At 47.3% G+C, this 18501-nt stretch overlaps 1 protein-coding gene across 1 annotated transcript in view; it reads left to right on the top strand.

Moving 5' to 3' along the window:
- PTPRT (protein tyrosine phosphatase, receptor type, T) overlaps nucleotides 1–18501 on the top strand; it is a 975109-nt gene that overhangs the window by 912256 nt on the left and 44352 nt on the right. The window contains exons 20-23 of the mRNA XM_006881719.1: nucleotides 3203–3279; nucleotides 10593–10629; nucleotides 12085–12182; nucleotides 15809–15925. Coding sequence (XP_006881781.1) covers nucleotides 3203–3279; nucleotides 10593–10629; nucleotides 12085–12182; nucleotides 15809–15925 — 329 coding nt within the window. The remainder of the gene's footprint in view (nucleotides 1–3202; nucleotides 3280–10592; nucleotides 10630–12084; nucleotides 12183–15808; nucleotides 15926–18501) is intronic.

The following is an 18501-nucleotide window of genomic DNA, read 5'->3' as shown; positions in this document are numbered from 1 at the left end:
CCTAAAGGCACACGGATCAAATCTGTCAGCTGCTCCGCAGGAGAAGGATGGGCAATCTCTTCCCGTGGATTAACTGCCTCTGAAAACCTGCCAGAGCATCAGCTATGGGTCAGTTCTGTCTCAAAGATACACAACAACAGAGCTATTTCAAGGAAGAGAAGACTGACTGAGTTAATGTACATGAGGTTGCTGACGTCTACCATGAACTTGAACAAGGTTAACTTCACTCCTTCTCCACTTCCTCGCCCTTTCACAAAGGAATTACTTAGACCCTCCTCTATTTCCTCTAGTTGCTTCCACTGAAAGTCACTGAAGTGGCATCTAGCCTATCTTGCCATGGTCTAGAATAGTTGTTCTAAGAAATGAAAACTTCATTACCATCAAGTCAGAGCCAGTGGGCTTTCAGAGGCTATAAATCTCACAGGAGGAGAGTCTCCTTCTTGCTCACAAGGAGTGGCTCATGGATTAGAACCACCAGAGAGGGGTCCCCTTTGGGTGAGCAGGGCAATTCTCTATGGCCTAGGCTACCAGAGACCCTTTAGAATAGGACTTAGAACATGACAGGTATTTCTCAAATAAATATTTACTGAATTTATGGAGCAGTCAGTTAACGGGTAAGTACTTAAGAGGTGTATCCTACACCCATCCTGGGACTTTGTGTCCCTCTCCTGCTTGACTTAGCACAGGGAACTGACCCCTGCAGGATGCATTCCTCAGGCTCTCTTACGAGCTAGCTTCTGGATGGCTGGGTTGATGAGAAGCACTGGGGGGAGACAGGAAAGTGGGAGGAAGGGAGAAGGCGAGGTATTGCTTCACCTTTATCTCATCACAGGACCCTGGGTGCAGCCGCCATACCTAACACTTGACGTGGGCAACCTTGTCATGAGAGGCCAATGATCCCCTTTCATAAAGCATTCCAGACAAGGACTCCCGACAGGGCAGCGATACTTGGTAACCTGAGTCAGAATCAACACAACAGCAGTGGGTTTAGGTCTTGCTTCGGTTTGTGATCTGTTAGGCACACAGCAGTGAGCCTTATGGGAGCTTTCCCTCCCACTCCCATCAAGAGATCACTGCACCTCCAGCCTCCACAGGGAGCCTCAGCTTTTGTGTTCTAGTAACCTGACGACCATCTTCCCCTGTCCCTGGAGTCTAGTCTCCTTGTCGCTAACCTCTGAGTTCCATCACTGTGCTGTTTGGCTTCTCAGCTTTTCCACCACCAGGTACTGATTCTCTCTGCTTCACTCTCTGTGCTGTGAATCCTTGAGTAACTCCTGTCACTCAGCCTAACCCCTCCCATCTCACTGGGGGCAAGAACGTGTGAACTCAGACTAGAGAGAACCCCATTCATCCAAACTCTGCTATTCACCAGTCATGTGGTCCCAGTTTCCTCATCTGTATCAGGAGCTCCCCAAGGAGCTTCTCATAGGGTTGTTGTGAGATTCCAGTGAGGTCATCCAGGTAGATATTCAACTACCAACCAATGACTGTGTACCTGTCATGTGCCACGCCCCCCTCCCCTCCCCTTTTTATACAACAGGGATGAACAGAGAATGTCCTACCTTTCAAAAGGTTTCAGCTAATAGAAGTGGCTGTGCTTTGTTATCTGACAGGATAAGCTGGTACCACTGCCCTCACCTCTGGGGATGCCCAGAGCTCTTGGGACCACCTACTGGTGACCACTGTCCTGCCCTTCATCCAGGTAGCCTGACTGCTCCCTGTGTCAACCACAACCTCACGTGGGCAGCGATCTGACTGCACACTGTGCCCTCCTCCCCGCCTAGCACTTTCATTTGCATGAGTCAATAGCATGTCAGAGCTCACTTTAATTAACTGTAAAGGATTATCCTGATTCTTCCGCTGGCTGTTCTAGTTGGTGTGTTGTTTTGGGGTTTGGTCGTGGGTTTTGTTTTTTGTTTTGGGGTTTTTTTTGTTTTTTGGTTTGTGTGTGTGTGTGTGTGTGTGTGTGTGTGTTGTTTTGGCTTTTACATGGTGTTGTTAGAAGTGAGTATGTCATCAACTCAGGTTTGCAAACCCTGTTTATACCTCGATTGTGTTTGAAAAGGTACTCTTCGCCACACAGTTTTTCATTATTGATGACCTCTTTTATAATGATTTAGTCAGCTTCTTTAATGATGGTATTGATAATAATATGTGGCCGACAATCTATTTGCAACAATATTCCAAAAGGCACAAGAAAAGCAATTTGTGCACATGTGGAAAATTAGGTAAATTCGCCGGTTTTGAGCCAGCCTGAAGATGGAGCACATTAATACAGATTCAACACCCGTCGCATTCCAAGTGTTTTCATGTGGTCTCTCTGGCATCCTGTCTATGAAGAAATGGGCTCTATCCTCACTTATTAATAAACTAGTAGGACTTAAAGACGCATGTGACCCACCCAGATAAGGATTGACAAAACCAGAATGAAGGTGGGGTGGGGCAAAAAAATGAGGAAGTCCCTTTGTGTTCAAGACATAGTAACTTCTCTGAGCCTCAACTTCCTCATCTGTAAATAGAGATGCTAACAGAAGGCAGTTCTGAGGTTTAACAAGATAGTATGTGCAATGGCGGCCTAATAGCTGGCTTTCTGGGGTGGGGTGGGGGAAATACTGATTCAGTGGTAGAATTCTCAGCTTCCACGAGGCAGCCCTGGTGATGCCTCTCACTAAGTGCAGCCACCGTGCATCTGTGAGTAGAAGCTTGCAAGTTGCTCCAATGCTGAACAGGTTCTAGTAGTGTTTTCATATTAAGACTAGGAAGAAAGGCCTGGCAACCTACTTCACAAAAATATTTTGCATCACAACAGTCCACCATGCAGTTGATCATGGTGGCGGTGGTGGTGGTATGGGACCACGTAGAGTTCTGTACACTTGGGCATGGAGTTGCTATGAGTCTAGGCCAATTCAGTGGCCAGTTAGCAACAGCAGCAACAGCTATAAGGGATTGAGGGACCTCTGGTGGCACCATCTACAGAGAACTGCACTGCCAGCCTGAAGGTAAGCATGTCTCTAGTAGTTCATACTCACTAATGGCTCCACTTGAGAAAGGTGGGCAACCTCCCATGCAATTCATAGCCTCAGCAACCCACTGGAGGGTTGGCTATGAGTTGACCTCAACTTGACAGCAATGACTGAGTGTGAGATAAAGAACATGCAGACCCTTCCATCAACCCTTCCCTCATTTTCTGCTCTCTCTGCAGATGACCATTCACGAGTGAGGCTGCTGGTACTGGACGGAGACCCGCACTCTGACTACATCAACGCCAACTACATTGATGTGAGTGGACAGGGCTGAGAAGCAGGAATGGAAGAATGGGTGTTAGCGGGTTTCAGATCCATGGCTGTCTCTCACACCTCTGCAGGCACATGCAGATTTGCACAGCCTGATTTGTCCCAGATTTGTGTAATCCAAGTTCGGAAGCTGTGCCCTCTTCTTCCAGAGTGGCTCGAGTCACCTGCATTCTGGGTTCCCAGGACGACTGCCAGTCTTCCTCATTCACCCATTTATTCATCTGTATACATGTCTGACATGTCTGATGGTCTATTCATTCATTCATTTGAAGGTACAGGCATTAGGGCATCAAAAATTTAAGAGTGCCTCCTGGATGCTATGGGAACCATAAAGCTAAAAATACTATACTCTCTATCCTTGAAAACCTTAGCAAGGAGACAAGTTGTGCACATCAATAATTCCAGGGCAAACTAGAAAGTGTTAAGTGTCATAAGTTCAGATAAAAGGCAGCAGAAATTCAGAGGTGGGAAAGAAAATCACTTCTCCCCTCAGGACTGCCAAGGTAGAGCGAGCTAGAGCATCAGGCAGAGTCAGAATTTAGAAATCAGAGAGTGGAAGATGCTCAGAAAGACTTACATGGGCAAAAAGAAAATACGCAGAACTGGAGAGCAGAGCATACGGGGCAACTCGGCTTGAGAGGAACACAGGCTTCAGAAGGAGAAATAAGTTGGGGGCTGGGTCATTACTGGTCAGATGGTCAGACATCAGAAGATGGACTTCGGAGACTATTGGAAGGTTTTTGAGGAAAGAAGTGACCAGTTCAGAGCTGAGCTCTGGGATAATTTATCTGCCACTGAGGAGAAGATAGGTCAGAAATAGGAGAAATTAAGATTACCAGGGAGGAGGCTCATCTTAGAGAGGAGCCGGGAGGTAGAGGTGCCCATGGAAGTGAGAACTTGCAGCTATAGAGCATGGCCACAGGAGCAGATGGCTACCCCATGGTGACTGATGGAGCCAGGCTTCTCAGCATCTGACCCACACGCTCAAAGACCTTGAGGAATAACTCAGAGATCCACAAAGGGAACCCTGATTCACTTGTATTTCTGGACAATCTACAAAGCACAGTGATATGCTCTGTGAATTCCTCACCCCTAGATTGAGCCTGATCATTCATTAATCCAACAAATGTTTACTGAGCCCAATTCTGGTTACCCGGCGGTTTGCCCTCAGAACCCTTCCTTACCCTTCCTTCTTGTGCTACACAGTCCAGATGTGTGTATGGGATGAGGTGTATGTGGGACGGGGTGTGTATGGGACATTGTGCTACCCCTTTGGTTGCATCTCCCAGGCCCCTCTGCCGGCTTCTGGCTGAGTTCTCCCCACAGCATACACTGATGGGAGATTAAAAGGGCTTTCTCCCTTCTTCCTTGTGCCAGCAGCTCTAGTGATGGTTGTACATCCCATCCCCTCTATGGGGCTAGTTTCCAGCAAGTAGACCCATCAGAGTTCCAGCTTCTGCCAGGTAATCGAGCTCTGAGACTCCGGTATCTTTTTCTTCCATTATCCCGCCAGTCCTGTGAGTGGTCTGGTTAGAGCTGTTAGGAATCATTGGTTCCGTGCTAACTCACAGTGGAACTAAGCAGTAAACACTGCTTGACCCCGCACCATCCCCACAATCACGGCGATGCTTCAGCCGCTACGTCAGCATCTCCTTGCTGGTCTTTCTCTTTTTTCCTGACCCTCTGTTTTACAGAGAAGGATGTCCTTCCCCCAGGCGCCCTCCTGTCTTACCATCATCCTCTTTCCTCGGGCACATTCTGATGGTACATCTTCTAAGAGAGATTTCTTGAATTGACTCTCCAAACAGCCCAGAGACGATCTTAGTCCCTGGCTTATTGTTAATCCCCAGGTTGCCTCACTGTTCCGTTTGGCATCTCAGCTCTGTTTTAACTTGTAACCACTTCCCTACATGAAATGATCTAAAACACTTGAGAGAGAGTTCTGTTTGCCTCAACTTGACCATTAACAACTAACATAAGGGCCTATCTAGCATGTCGTCAAGGGTAGAGATGAGAGTTACTGAGTCTCTGACAACCATGGCTCTCAGGGAAAATTCACAAGGTGGTGGCCAGGCCTTAATCACGTGTTTCTAAGCTTGGACTGAGGCAGGGGCAACACGAAGCTAGTCCAGCACTGCTTCTCCTGCCCTTCTCCCATTCCTGGTCACCTCCTTGTGCCTAGTACACGGTGGAGGGTCAATTCAAACATGTTGAGGCAGAGTAAATCAATTCCTATCACATCTCCCTGACTTCATCTCTCGCTGGGTGGACATGGCAGCTTGGAGGACCACAGCCCTCATGCGGTCTACCAGCCCAAGTTACTGAAGCTGGAGTTGGTCATCAAAGTGAAGAATAAGTTCCAAGATAAACACTCAACTCGAAGTTGAGTGAGTATGTGGGAAAGCCAGCACCAAGGAAAACTTAGATGTTTCATGGGCAACAAATGAAATTGTCTTAAAAGCCAATGACCCTCTGTAACATCAAAACTAATAATACCTCCCTTTTCTATCATGTTCTATCAGTACAGCACATTTTGGGAGCATTTGAAGACATGAAAGCAGAGGTGAGAGGTTAAGAGCTTTGTCCAAAGCCACATAGCCAGTATGCAGTTCTCTATCCACTGAGAACAAAGCACAACACCCTTGTTTTCTCATAAGAAGTAGGTTAAGTAGACACACCCAACAGCCTCTGGTAGATGCCACTTTGAGACGTGATATCAGACTCTGCTGGATTTCAGTAGTTAAAGTGGATAGGTAATGTGCCCAAAGAAATTAATGTGGTCCTTGCTGGGCATGCTGAAACCAGGCTTTGGTACTTACTGTTTTGTGACCTAGCGTAAGTTACTTATTTATTCCTATCTGTAAAGTGGGATAATACTGTTTTAGAGGAAAGTAGTAACTTGAATAAAGTATTTACCAGGGAAAACAGCAAACAATCTCGCTAAAACAGAGAGTGTGGTGTCCTGAAGCTCTCCCTGAGACCTGGATACCAGAAGACAAGACAGTCAATGGAAGGAGAGTCATCCCAAGAAGAAGGTTTCTTGTTAGGAGCGAGGGACTCTTCTAGAACAATGCAGCGAGTTTATGATGATCTTGCAGGTAGAGACCCAAAGAAACAGCTGCCCCACCCTAACTCCTCTCCTGGCCTCTTGAGCTCTGATTCTACTGTCATTGGCCAACCCAACTTAGAAACCAGAAGGCATAGAATGCCTGGGGCAGCCCATCCTGCAGGGCGCAAAGCAGCCCGTGGAAAGACAGAAATGAGAGATGGAGGGGGACAAGAGAAATTATTCCAAATAAGGGCCTTCTAACAGTGGAACCACTGTGGGGTGGAGGCTGGGGGGAATGACATTCAGTGTGAACCAACTACTGTCATTGTTAGATGCTCTCTAGTCCAGCATGGCCTCCTGGCAACCCTGCCTACCCCTGCCCATTCTAGTCACTCTGTCAACCCGTCTCACTGAGGGTATTCCTCTCTTGTACTGACCTTTTACCTTTCTCAAAAGTGTGTCTTTATGCAAGATACTGCCCCTCCTGGCAATGCCTAAAGTATATGAGATGCAATCTCACCATCCTTGCATCTAAGGAGAACTCTGGTTACACTTTAAGATAGCTTGGTTGGTTCTTTTGGCAGTCAATACGCTTAGCCAGCACCACAATTCAAAAGCATCGATTCTTCTTTAAGTCTTCATTACCCTTTGTCCAAACTTTCAAATGCACAGGAGGCAAGAGTAAATGCCATCCATGGCTTGTCAGCCACCACTCATCTGCTAGTTTTCCATACTCTGGCGGCTTGCATTCTGCTCTGATGCTCGAATTTATGCCACTAGTACTACAAAGAACATTAGCATTACCCATGGTGGCACTCAATGGAGCTTCCAGATTAAGACAGACTAAGACGCAGGATTGGCCATCCACTTTTGAAAGAACAGGCCTTCAAAAATTCTATGAATAATGGAAGAGCCTACTATATCTACCAGGAAAGTCAAGAATAGCTGGGGTTCCTGTGGGGGTTTCTGGCAGTACCCACCCTAGACAGCTGTCTAGGTCCTCACCCCTTTTGGGCCTGCTCTCCAACCCACGCCAGATTCTTGCTGGGCTTTTCAGAGAGCTCACTGTCCACACCAGAATCATTTACCCACAACTGGGTCCTGACAGTTCATTTAAAGGACTCCATTTGGATAATGAGCGGGATGGAAGCCACCCTCTATGTGCCTCTGGAGCCTGTGGTTCTGCTCCCACCTGAACTGCCCTGCTGGCTGCCTTGTTTGTGCACCCGAGAATGCATTGGCCTCTTGAATCGGTTATAAATTACCAGCCTGGAAATAAGCATCATATCTGGGTCCCCAGTAAGTAACAGATGCATGAGTGCAGAGTGAGATAAATGCGTTTTGGATGCAAACCTCTCTCCCATCGCTCACAGACAGATGGAGGCAGGCCCAGTGGTGGTTTGCAGTATATCTGCGTGCTGTGTAGGTGGGACTTAAATGAACTGAAAGTTCTTTTAAGGTTAGGAAGTTTCTGTACCAGCTCTTGGCAAATCCCCAGAGATGCCCTAGTTGAGAAATGCATTCCTTTTTATCTCTAGTGCTGAGGAGTTTCATGGAGAGAATGTTTTCTCTTTGGGGATTCCCTGGATTCTTGGAGGCCAGTGAGGGTCTCTGCACTCAGCTCTAGCATGGGGACAGGCACACAGCGCGCATACCTGCATTTGTTCATTTATTCAGTGAGGCTGTGAGCAAGATGGCTATAGCCTCCCCTTGGGTGATGCTTTTGTTCAACCGGGGGAGGCACAAACTAAGCACAGACAGACAGACAGACAGACAGACTAGTACACCGTTCGATGGTCAGTGCCTTAAACCAGAGGAAGTGGAAAGAAAATGATTGGAGAGTCAGAAGAGGGTTTTACTCTCCTGATTCTGAGGATTAAGAAGCAAAGCACTCCATTACCTGGGGACAGGCCAGTAGAGAGAGGGAATAATCAATGATGAGGTTTCGAGACAAAAACATGACTACTATTTCTGAGGAAGAAAGACTGTGAGGAATAAGAGAATGGGAGAGAAAATGGGAAATATCTGTTAGAAGGAGGAAACTGGAAACAGCAGGGATGTTGAGATGCCCAAATTGAGATTTAAGATGTCAATTCAGTCTCCACTTTCTCAGAGATAGTTGCTGACTTTGACTGACTCAGACCCCCTTGGGTATTATTGCCATAGCTTCACCATGGTAGCCTGAATCCCACCTATAGATTTGTCCTTTTTTGGTGTAATTATTTTGCCAATCTCTGTAAGCTGCCTAAAGACGGAGCACATGTGCATTTTGTCCACTTTCGTATCTCTAGAGTCTTATACGTAGTCAACGGCATGGTGGGGTTGACGTCCTGCCTTGAGTCTTCTTCCTCAGCTGGTTAAAGAGTTAAACTAGGTGGGAGAGACTACAGAGGCTTCTGTTTGAGCGACAGAAGTAGCACTGTATATAGAAAATTCAGTATACAGGAAGCAATGGAGGCTCTGAAAAGAGTTAATGCTTCTCTTGCTTGAGGTAGTCCCAACATGGGTCAAGTCTTTGCTACAGCAAATGGACTCACAGGACATTCGGCTTGCTGAGGGGACAGGCAAGGACACAGGAGGGAAGGTGAAAGTGAAGGCAGATTATCAGCAAAGATACATTCCAGTGAGAGGAATGGGTCATTCTCTGCAGAAAACAAAGGGTGGAAAGGATGCTATGCCCCTGTGGTTTGGGGTTAATGTGGCTGGGTCGCTGCCTCATTTGGGTGTACTTAGAACTTTAATCTAAGCCAGTGGGATGATGCCACAGGAAGTTCAGGACTTGATGGGAGGTTTTCCGTTTTTCACCCCAGCTCCTTGCTCCTGACATCGCTGGCTGCGTTACAAGTCTCTCACTCACCTAAAGTGCTAATTCCTTTGCCTTGGGACAGTCTCCACTCTACATGTGAGGACTGAGAGGAGCCTGCATCAACCTTATAAGGCAGTGCTCTCTGTTCCCTGGTTTTGATCGGCTCTTGCATCTCCCTTTTGCCCTCAAGATGAGTTTCATTTGGTCTTAGCTACTTTGCTTGGCCTTGGCTCCTTACAGGCTCTTCACATGAGTTTCTTCTTTCCTTGTCTTGTTGGTATGCGCCCTAACATTCTTTCCACCAGATCTTGCCTCATTTTGCTTCACTAAAATAGTTCTGTCCCTAATAATAAGCAAGCACTCAGCTAATACCAGTCTATTAAATATTAAGCAGCTGACTCAACATATGAATGAACAAAACAGAGTCCAAATAATCCAACTCCGCTCCAGGTTTCAGTCTATTGACTTGTAAGTACAGTAAAAACTTTCCAAATGGGAATGTTCCTTCAAAGAGAGAGAGAGTGTATGGGTATATAAGAGAATAAGAGAGAGCGTATAAGAGAGAGTATGAGAGAGAGAGAGAGTTCTTCTTATCCCATGTGTGAAGTGGTAAGCTAATCTCATCTCAAAATCATAATCATCCATCCATTCTGCCAACTATCATTTCCTAAAAACTGTACCCGGTACTACGGATAGAGAATAAAACGGCATGGCCCATGGGCCAAAGGCAGCAAAGGAGAGTCCCAGGCAAATCTGTGGGCAGCTCCTAGGCATCTACTCTAAAACCTGAGAGACCAGAGCTTGACAAGGCAGACTTGTTTTTCTGGGTTTCATTGGTTTTTCCACCTTAGTGGAAAATACTTGAGTTTTAACTTCTAATAGGTTTCCATGTTACACAGGTAACAGCTTTCACAGGTATTACTGTATTTTCCACTAAAACGAATGACAGAAAAGCAGTAAGCCTTGCACTGCACCCTGTCAAAAGCAGAAAACTTGTGAGCCGCAGAGAAACAAGGCAGTGCTGTCCAGTTCTGGCTCTCGCGGTGCTCACTGCATTTGGGTTTGTGTGCCTTTTCTAACTGAGGTCTGCCTACCCAGGTTCTGGCGTTCACAGTTTTACTCTATAATAACGGGCTTGGACATATCAGAGATCATGCAGATAGTACAGGAGAGGGCTAGTTTCCAATGGGATGTTCACAGGGTCGCTCTGCATCGTGGTGGAATGAACAGTATACAACAATAGCCACCAGGAGGAGCAATTAGTGAATTATGAAGCCCTGGGTCTGCATCATCTCATGTAAAACTTGCCGCTTCTCCGGGAAATAACTCATGTGATTCCCATTGTCGTCTATGAGGAAAGCCAAGTTTGGGAAAGATGGTTGCCAATACGTCTTCGCAGCCTTTCATTGAAGGCCACTCACTGTGCTATCCTTCTGTTATGCAGGGATACCATCGACCTCGGCACTACATTGCAACTCAAGGTGAGTGTCCTTTTATTACCTGGTGCCTTAGAGACACCTCAGGGGCTCCAGAGAAGCAGTCTTTCTGGGGAGTAACAGCATCCAACATTATTATTATTCCCTCCTCTTGCACCTCTTGCCCCAACACTCCCAGCACATCAGAGGATCCTCGCTCCTCTCTGGCAGAGGAATGAATTTCTACTGACTAAAAAGCCAAGGACAGTAGGGCTGGCGAGCCTGAGAAACTCTTGAGATTGTTTGTTTGGAATGGAAGGTGGGTAGTGAATTCAGCTCTAGGATGAAGGAATAAAAGTGAGAAGTGAGACTGATCACTAGGACGTGGTCAGGACAAAGGGACAGAAGCAGGACAGACTCCCAGCATGAGCTTCAGCTCGGTTCCCTAACATCTGCCGTCCAGAGTTGGGGCTGAGGGGGAGTCTGATCTCCCCGGTGGCTGAGAGCACATGATTGAAATACAGTCATCTACCCTAGAAAGCAATTTGGTGGTGTGTTATCAGCAGACTTAAAAATGATCATACCTTCCTAGCCCTTCTGGGAAGGAATCCTGTAGATAATTATATATATGGACAGTGATTTATGCCTAAAGATATTCCTTACAGTGTTATCTATAATAGAAAAAAATGTGAAAAATCTTAAACGCCCCGCAATTGGGAGGTTGGTTAAATAAAGTGAGATACCTCTTTATTACAGAATACTATGCGACTAGGAAAAATAGCATGCGTGGGGAGAATTTTTTAAAGGATAGAAAATGCATAGAACAGAGATGACATTTATTAGAAAAACAGCATTCAAAATTGCAGATATTTTATAACAAATACCCAGCCTACGTTCAGAATAGAAAAAAAAAAAAATGATACCAGCTCAGGACACCGAGAGAATAAAATCTCCAACAAGCATTTTCCACGGAAATTGCTTTGAACTGTCAGATTCTATCTCTCACTCCTGGTCTCTTCCCTGCCCCCTCCTCCCCACCTTCTGCATTGCCTTCAGACTCTGGACAAATGCCTCTCCAAAGTGTCAAGCTCAAAATCAGGTAGCTCCTCCTATTTATGTCCTCTGCTCTGCCACTCTCCCCACCCCAATTTCCTTCCTGTCTTTCCCTGGGATTCTGGAGATCAATTTTTTTATGACACCTTTAAAGCACATCTTAGAATAGAATCCAAATAAGACAATGACTCAGGGGGCAAGAGGAGCTGCTTGGAAGGATGTGATCCCTGAGGATGACATCAGAACGAGAGGATGTTGTCAATATTTCCAGTGGCTGCTACATACAGGCACTGGATTTTTGTAGTGTCGTCCTTTGCCATCCGTACTGCCTTTGAACTGGCTCCAAGAGGCTCACATGTGTCCTAAGCTCGACCAGCGCACTGGGTCAGGACTAGCCCGCAGGCTATGCTTCTTGGCTGCCTGACTGCTGCCTTGGCCTCTGATGTCTACCGCGTTCTCTATTGGCAGGTCCGATGCAGGAGACGGTCAAGGACTTTTGGAGAATGATTTGGCAGGAGAATTCAGCCAGCATCGTCATGGTCACCAACCTTGTGGAGGTGGGCAGGGTAAGCCTCTCCTGCAGGTTCTGGGGGAGAGGAAGTTGGAAGCGCAGGACTGGGCATCTCTCTGTTCATCATGCTCAGGGTCACGATTTGACCCTCACGGCAAACCCTGAGGGGTGTGGGAGGAAGTATCATTCCTGTTTTCTATTTGAAGATTGTCCTCCTTCGAATTCCTCTCATCTCTTTCTCCATCCTCACTCTTCGCTGACGATGTCATCTCATGTATTTTGAGGAAATTAAAGCCATCAGAGGTGAACTCTCTCATCTCCTGACCACAGCTATAACCCTACTTGTCTCGACAATCATCTTCTCATTCTTCCTCTCTGTTATCAAGTTGAGCCATAAGAAACTGCTAAGATTCCTCACCGACAGCAGTCGAATGCCAGCCATTTCTTAAGGCTCAACCGAGCACAATGAAGAAATGTCTCTTCCTTTTCAAAGGCAAGCCTAGTGTTTTGAATCACAGGTTCTGCTCAAGAATTTTCTCATTGTCCCCTCGTCACTTGAAAAACTTAAGTCTTTTTCTCATTGCTAGTTTGCTCCCGTCAGCACACAAACATACGCAGCACCTCCCACCTTAAGAAGCCACAAGCAAACAGAAGTCATCCTCTTGTCCATGTGTGTATGCAGACCTCAGAGAGCCACACACAGCTTGACTTCTTCATTCTCATTCTCTTAAACCCACTCCAACCTAGCTGCTCTCTCCATTCCACCAAGAGTGGCACGGTCAGTACCATGAGCATCCTTCATGTTGACAAGTTCAGTCGCCACCTCTCTCTCCTCATCTGACTCAATCTCTCGACAAGCATTTGGCCCTTTGCTGGCTCCTCTTCCACCCCTGACCTCTACATCTTGATACTCTTCAGAGCTGGGGCCTTGGTCCCCTCTCTCCTCTATTTCATCTCTCTTTGGTGTGGACATTACCTACTTCTAGAGTTTAGGAATGGGACTGCTACTCCCAGCTTGCTGCTGCCTATTGTGGTAAGCGTGTGGGTGGGCGGGTCCTGGGTGTAAAAGTAGGGTACATATACAAACATACACACACACACATACACACAGACACCCCTACACCTGCAGATTTAAGAGGGCCTCTCTAGAACTAACTAAAGAGTGAGCAGGTGTCATTTTGCTTTATCAAGACCCAGCCAGCCATAGAGAAGATTGGGTGCCAGCCACCATGATGGTGGTACAGGGAGAATCTGAACCATCAGTTACCATCCAGTCACAGGGCATGGCATCTCATTACTCAGAGGGAATCAGGGTCAGAACAGACTTAATCTTTGAGTCCACTATTATGTAGCCCACTCACCAGTTTTACAGATGAGGAAACAGACCCAGAGGGGTGAACTGAGCACCGTGAAGTCCCCCAGCCGGAGGCTGGGGATGGTGTCTCTAACTCTAGACTCATATTCCATTGCTCATCAGCTCATAACTTCAGTCTCAAATTGTAGCGACTTGGACAGAGAGTCATCTTCTGTTGTTGTTGTTGTTGTTAGGTGCTGTCAAGTTGAATACGACTCTTAACAACCCTATGAACAACAGATCTGAACCTTGTCCTATCCTGTACCGTCTTCACACTGTCTGACACAATTTAAGCCCATCCAGGACCCAAGCATCTGGAGGCAAATTCCAGCACATTGAGATAAATCCTCGTACTGGATAGATCATGAATCCAGAATGGGTATGGGGAGGGAACAGGCAAACAGTCCCCCCATGTCCTCCTGCACGCCAGGCTCTGTGTCACACACGTACTAAACATCCCCTCATTTTATCTCACAGCACTAGTCATTTTCCTAGTAATTATTTAGATGACCAGCGTTTACATCACGTCCTGCTTCCATCCATTACTAAGACGTTGACCTTGGGCTATTTTAGATTCTCTGTGCTTCAGATTCCTCATCTGTAAAATGGGGATAATAAGGGAGCTCTGATGGCCTAGTGGCAAGAAGCTGCACTGCAATCCCAGAGGCTCACAGTTCAAATCCACCAGATGCTCTGCTGAAGAAGGAGAGCCAATCTCCTCCTGTACCAGTCAGATCTGATTTGACGGTACATGCTCAAAAAATAATAATAAATTAAAAAATAAGTGTTAGAAATGGGGATAATAATATCTATCTCCTAAGGTTGAAGTGAGACATCAAAAAAAAAAATACATGTGAAGCCTTTTTAGAGCAGTGTCTGAAAGACCGCAAGCTGTCAGTCAACATTAGCTGACATTAATGGAGATCCAGGGACAGGGGGTGCTACAAATGGTTGGCAGTTGGCTGCTAACCAGAAGGTTGGAGGTTCAAGTCCACCCATGGAGACCCCAGAAGAAATAAATGGCAGTGTATTTGAAAATAATAATAATAATAATAATAATAAAGCTCTGTGGAGCACAGTTCTACCCTGCCATGCTTGGGGTCATGAGTTGGACTCTACCCGAGGGCAGCTGGCCACTGGTCACTGTTAATAGGAAACTAGGGCTGTATGAGAGGCTCCCTCATTTTTGAGAAGTTGTTCACTGTTAGAGCCGGGCACTGAGTTCCTTCGACTCTAAGGCTCACTGCGCCCAAGACCACTGTTTCCCTAAGTGGGTTCCATGGGATGCTAGTCTCTAGGATGCTTAGTGAGAAGAGGGTTCCATGGTTAAATAAGTTTGGGAAATGCTGTAAGCGCTCTGTGGCCCTTTCTGAGAGTCCTAACATGCAGTCATTAGCCTTAGCACATTAAAGGAGCTCAAGAGTCCGAGGCGAGGTCCTGTGTAGCTTTGTTTTAATGCAGCATTTCCCAAACTCATTTGACCACAAAGCCTTTTTTTTTGTTTGTTTTGTTTCCTGTTTTCACCTAACACCTATTAGCACCCAGCGGAACACACGGTGGGAAATGCCACTCTAGGCCGCGCGGCGTCCCCCGGAATGGTAATGCTTTTGTTCTTTTAAGGGGAAACCGATGGTCTCCTTCTCCTCCTGTGGAGTGTGCCTTAGTGGAAAGTGGGGCTGGCTTGTTGGCAGCATCTGCACTGACCGGAAGGGGCAGAGGAGTTGCCAAGTCTTCCCTTTGGCCCAGTACCTTCCATCCTGTTCTCCTCCCAGCCCCCCAGTACCACCTCTCAGTTACGTCCTTTGCGCCCCCACTACGTCTGCTTTCACTTGCTCTCTCCTCCCCATCTTTTATTCTGATCTCTGCGCAGCTGGGGATTCTCAGCTGCTCCTGTCCCCCGACCCCGAATAGCAGAAAGAGGCCTCAGCCCAAACCAGAAAGCTGACCACGTGATCTTGGACGAGCCCCCCCACACCTCCAACCTTCAGTCCTATTGTCATCTGTAAAAGGGGCATAATAACGCATGCCCATTTCACCTAACTGATCGCGTAGTGCCGTAAGCAGAATTGGGAAGGACAGGGAAACTCTGCAATCGAAGGGGTCATCGTTATCGCTCCTGGCTGCAGTTCCGCTAGGGAGCGAGCTTAGCCTTGTGCCGTCTGCCGATTCCTGGCTGGCGGCCGCCCCCTTGGACTGAAGTTCCACCGGAGTTGCCCTGGGGTTTGTGTGAGTGGGAGGCCCGGTGAGGTGGGCTTCTCACACTCAGTCACCTGCTCGTCCACGGTCATCTCCCTCGTCTCCATCCATTCTCTCTTCCTTGGCCACAGGTAAAGTGTGTGCGATACTGGCCAGATGACACTGAAGTCTACGGAGACATTAAAGTCACCCTCATTGAAACAGAGCCCCTCGCGGAATATATCATACGGACCTTCACTGTCCAGAAGGTAAGCTCCCCCGGCCACCAGGGCAGGCCAGCTTGCTCACGCATGGGGACATGGGTCTTGAGGGTCTGCTCTGGCCCCTTTGGCCCCTTCCCTTTACCTTCCACTCTGTTCTTATCAAAGAGTCTCATCGTCCCAATCCCCAATTCCCATCTATTACCATTACCCGAAGTAGACTTGGTTATGACTGACACATCACAACCAAACAAGGAAGGCAGCAGAGAACTGACTCCAAGGCTGCAGTCTTTAGAGAAAGCACTCTCATGGCCTAGCAGTAAGGACTGGTGCTGCCAACCCCAAGGCAAGTGGTTCAAATCCACAGGTGCTTCATGGGAGAAAGATAGGCAGTCTCCTCTCCTGTGATTCAGAGCCTCAGAAAACTCAATGGAGACTCAGCTAAGAGTTGGTTTTGACTCAACAGCACACAACAACAACAACTACAACAATCTTTACAGACGCAATCTTCCATTTCTCTGTCCCATGGATCAGCTGGTAGGTTTGAACTACCTATCTTTTGCTTAGAGCTGTGGTTAGCCTAGTGGCAAGAAGCTGTGCTGGAATCGTGTAGGCACTACTTTCACTTTGCAGATGAAGAAACAAGATCAAAGAGGTTTAAGACCCTTATCTGTATTTGCTCAACTAGAAGGTAGACTGATCAGGTCTGACACTTCAGCCCATTTCCCCTTTCACTATACGATGTTGCTGTTAGGTGCCATCAAGTAAACCACATGTCAGTAACGAAACCTCGCCCTCTCCAGTGCCATGCTCAGCATATTGCTACTGTCACTGGATGCAAAACGTCAGGAGCTTAAAGGCTTTGAGAGCTAGGCCCTTGAGGTTTGGACAAGTTCTGGTGAGGGTCAGACCAGGATGTGCTGTTTGCTCCTGGAGCCTCTTCCCTCATAATTTCATCTCTCTAGTACTGTCTCCATGTTCTTAAAGGTCTGAAGGCTTCAAAGAAGAAGGCAAGCGGGCTTCCTCCACTAACGGAAGAAAAAAATACCAGGTTGCTGTCTAACCACTTGGACAACTAATCAGAGGTGTTGTCTCAGGTCAAGTTTTTTAGAGGCAGAGTCTAAGGCAAGCATTCAGTGTCCATGATTATCAAGAGAGACCTCTCAAAATATACGGGTGAGGGGTGCAGGAGACAGAAGAAGAAGAGGTCGAGAAGGACCTCAGGTCACATGCAGGCTAGGCTTGATCCACCGTAACCATAGTGCTAAGGTAAGACAGCCAGGCCTCTGGGCTCCATACCAGTCAATCCATCAATTATGAGTAGCCCCGGGGTTAAAGATAGCATTCAGTTTAGGGAGGGTCCTGCCAAGTGAGGGCATCTTTCAGGAGAAGAGAACTGTGAGCTGCTATGAACCAGTTGTCCCAGCACCTAGGGCATGGTTGCATCACTCCAAGAAAGAGGATCTAGAAAATGTAATATCCGTGACACTTCCCACATACATACACGGTTAGTGTCTGGGAATGAGAGTTGGTCTGGGATGTGGTGGCCCCCTTTAGGACCCATACACTGAGCTGGAAATGCTTAGAGAGTTGTAGCTAGTTCAGAATGTTGAAGAGTTCTAGTCTTTCCTTGGCTTGCATTTTTGTTTTTCTTGCAAACACTCACAAAGGAAGACGTTTCCCCTTGAGAAGTGCCCTAAGAAGACCCTCAACAGCCTCTGAGGATTAACCTAACTTAGCCAACCTCTCTAGAGATACTCAGACAAGGCACTCCGCAAACACTCCTTGAGTTAAAAACACAAAGGGAGTACCTGAGCTGGGGAGGAGGCGTGTCCCTGAAATAAACAGAAGCTGTTCTCCTGTCCTTAAAGAACACACAGTCCCATCAGGAGAGACAATCCTTGAAGAACAGTCAAAGCTAAGGGGCAGGTGTTCAGGAAGGGCTTCCCAGGGCCCAGAGGGGTTGGAGGATGGAATGGAAAATTCCAAGTATTCTTGAAGCTGTCTGCTCCACTGCCGCTCCAGCGTGTCCATTACTGCTTTCATTCAGACCTTTATACTCTCCTGCCTGGTCTCCTACTGCAGCTGCTTCACAGGACTCGCTGCTTCTAGTCTTGTCCGTGTCTGACTGAGTCTGGGTTCCCTTGAAGCAGAGCCTGAGGCAAGGATTTGGTGCCCTTGAAGTTGAGCCAAGGAGTGCTCTCTCAGAAGCGCAGTGAGGGCAGCAGGACAACGCAAAGGACACAGCTGAGCTGGGGTGTGGTGTCAGCTGAAGGCCTGCTCCTTCCTGACCCAACCGGCGTGGGGCGGGGGCGCTTGGGAATGAATTCTACCCCTGTCTCAGGTCAAATCTTGAAAGAGGTTCTGTATTCTCACTGGCGTAGCCAATTATCCTGGTTTGCCCCCACTATCCTGGTTTAAGCACTAAGTGACCCATGTCCTGGGACACCTCACAGCTTCAGACAAACTGGGACAGGTGGCCATCCTAATGTCCATGCCAGTAATTGAATGCCAGCTGATCCCTAGTGACATGGCTCCCATTGGCGGGAGGAGAGTTCTCTGGAGAAGAAGGTAGCAGTGAGGTGTTTGTGTCTAACACTCAGGAGTGGCTGTTTATTGGAGAG

Source organism: Elephantulus edwardii, unplaced genomic scaffold (assembly GCF_000299155.1).
Source record: "Elephantulus edwardii isolate Elephantulus edwardi_28Jun2011 unplaced genomic scaffold, EleEdw1.0 scaffold00015, whole genome shotgun sequence".
Classification (NCBI taxonomy): domain Eukaryota; kingdom Metazoa; phylum Chordata; class Mammalia; order Macroscelidea; family Macroscelididae; genus Elephantulus; species Elephantulus edwardii.
This window is presented reverse-complemented; position numbering and strand designations above follow the sequence as displayed.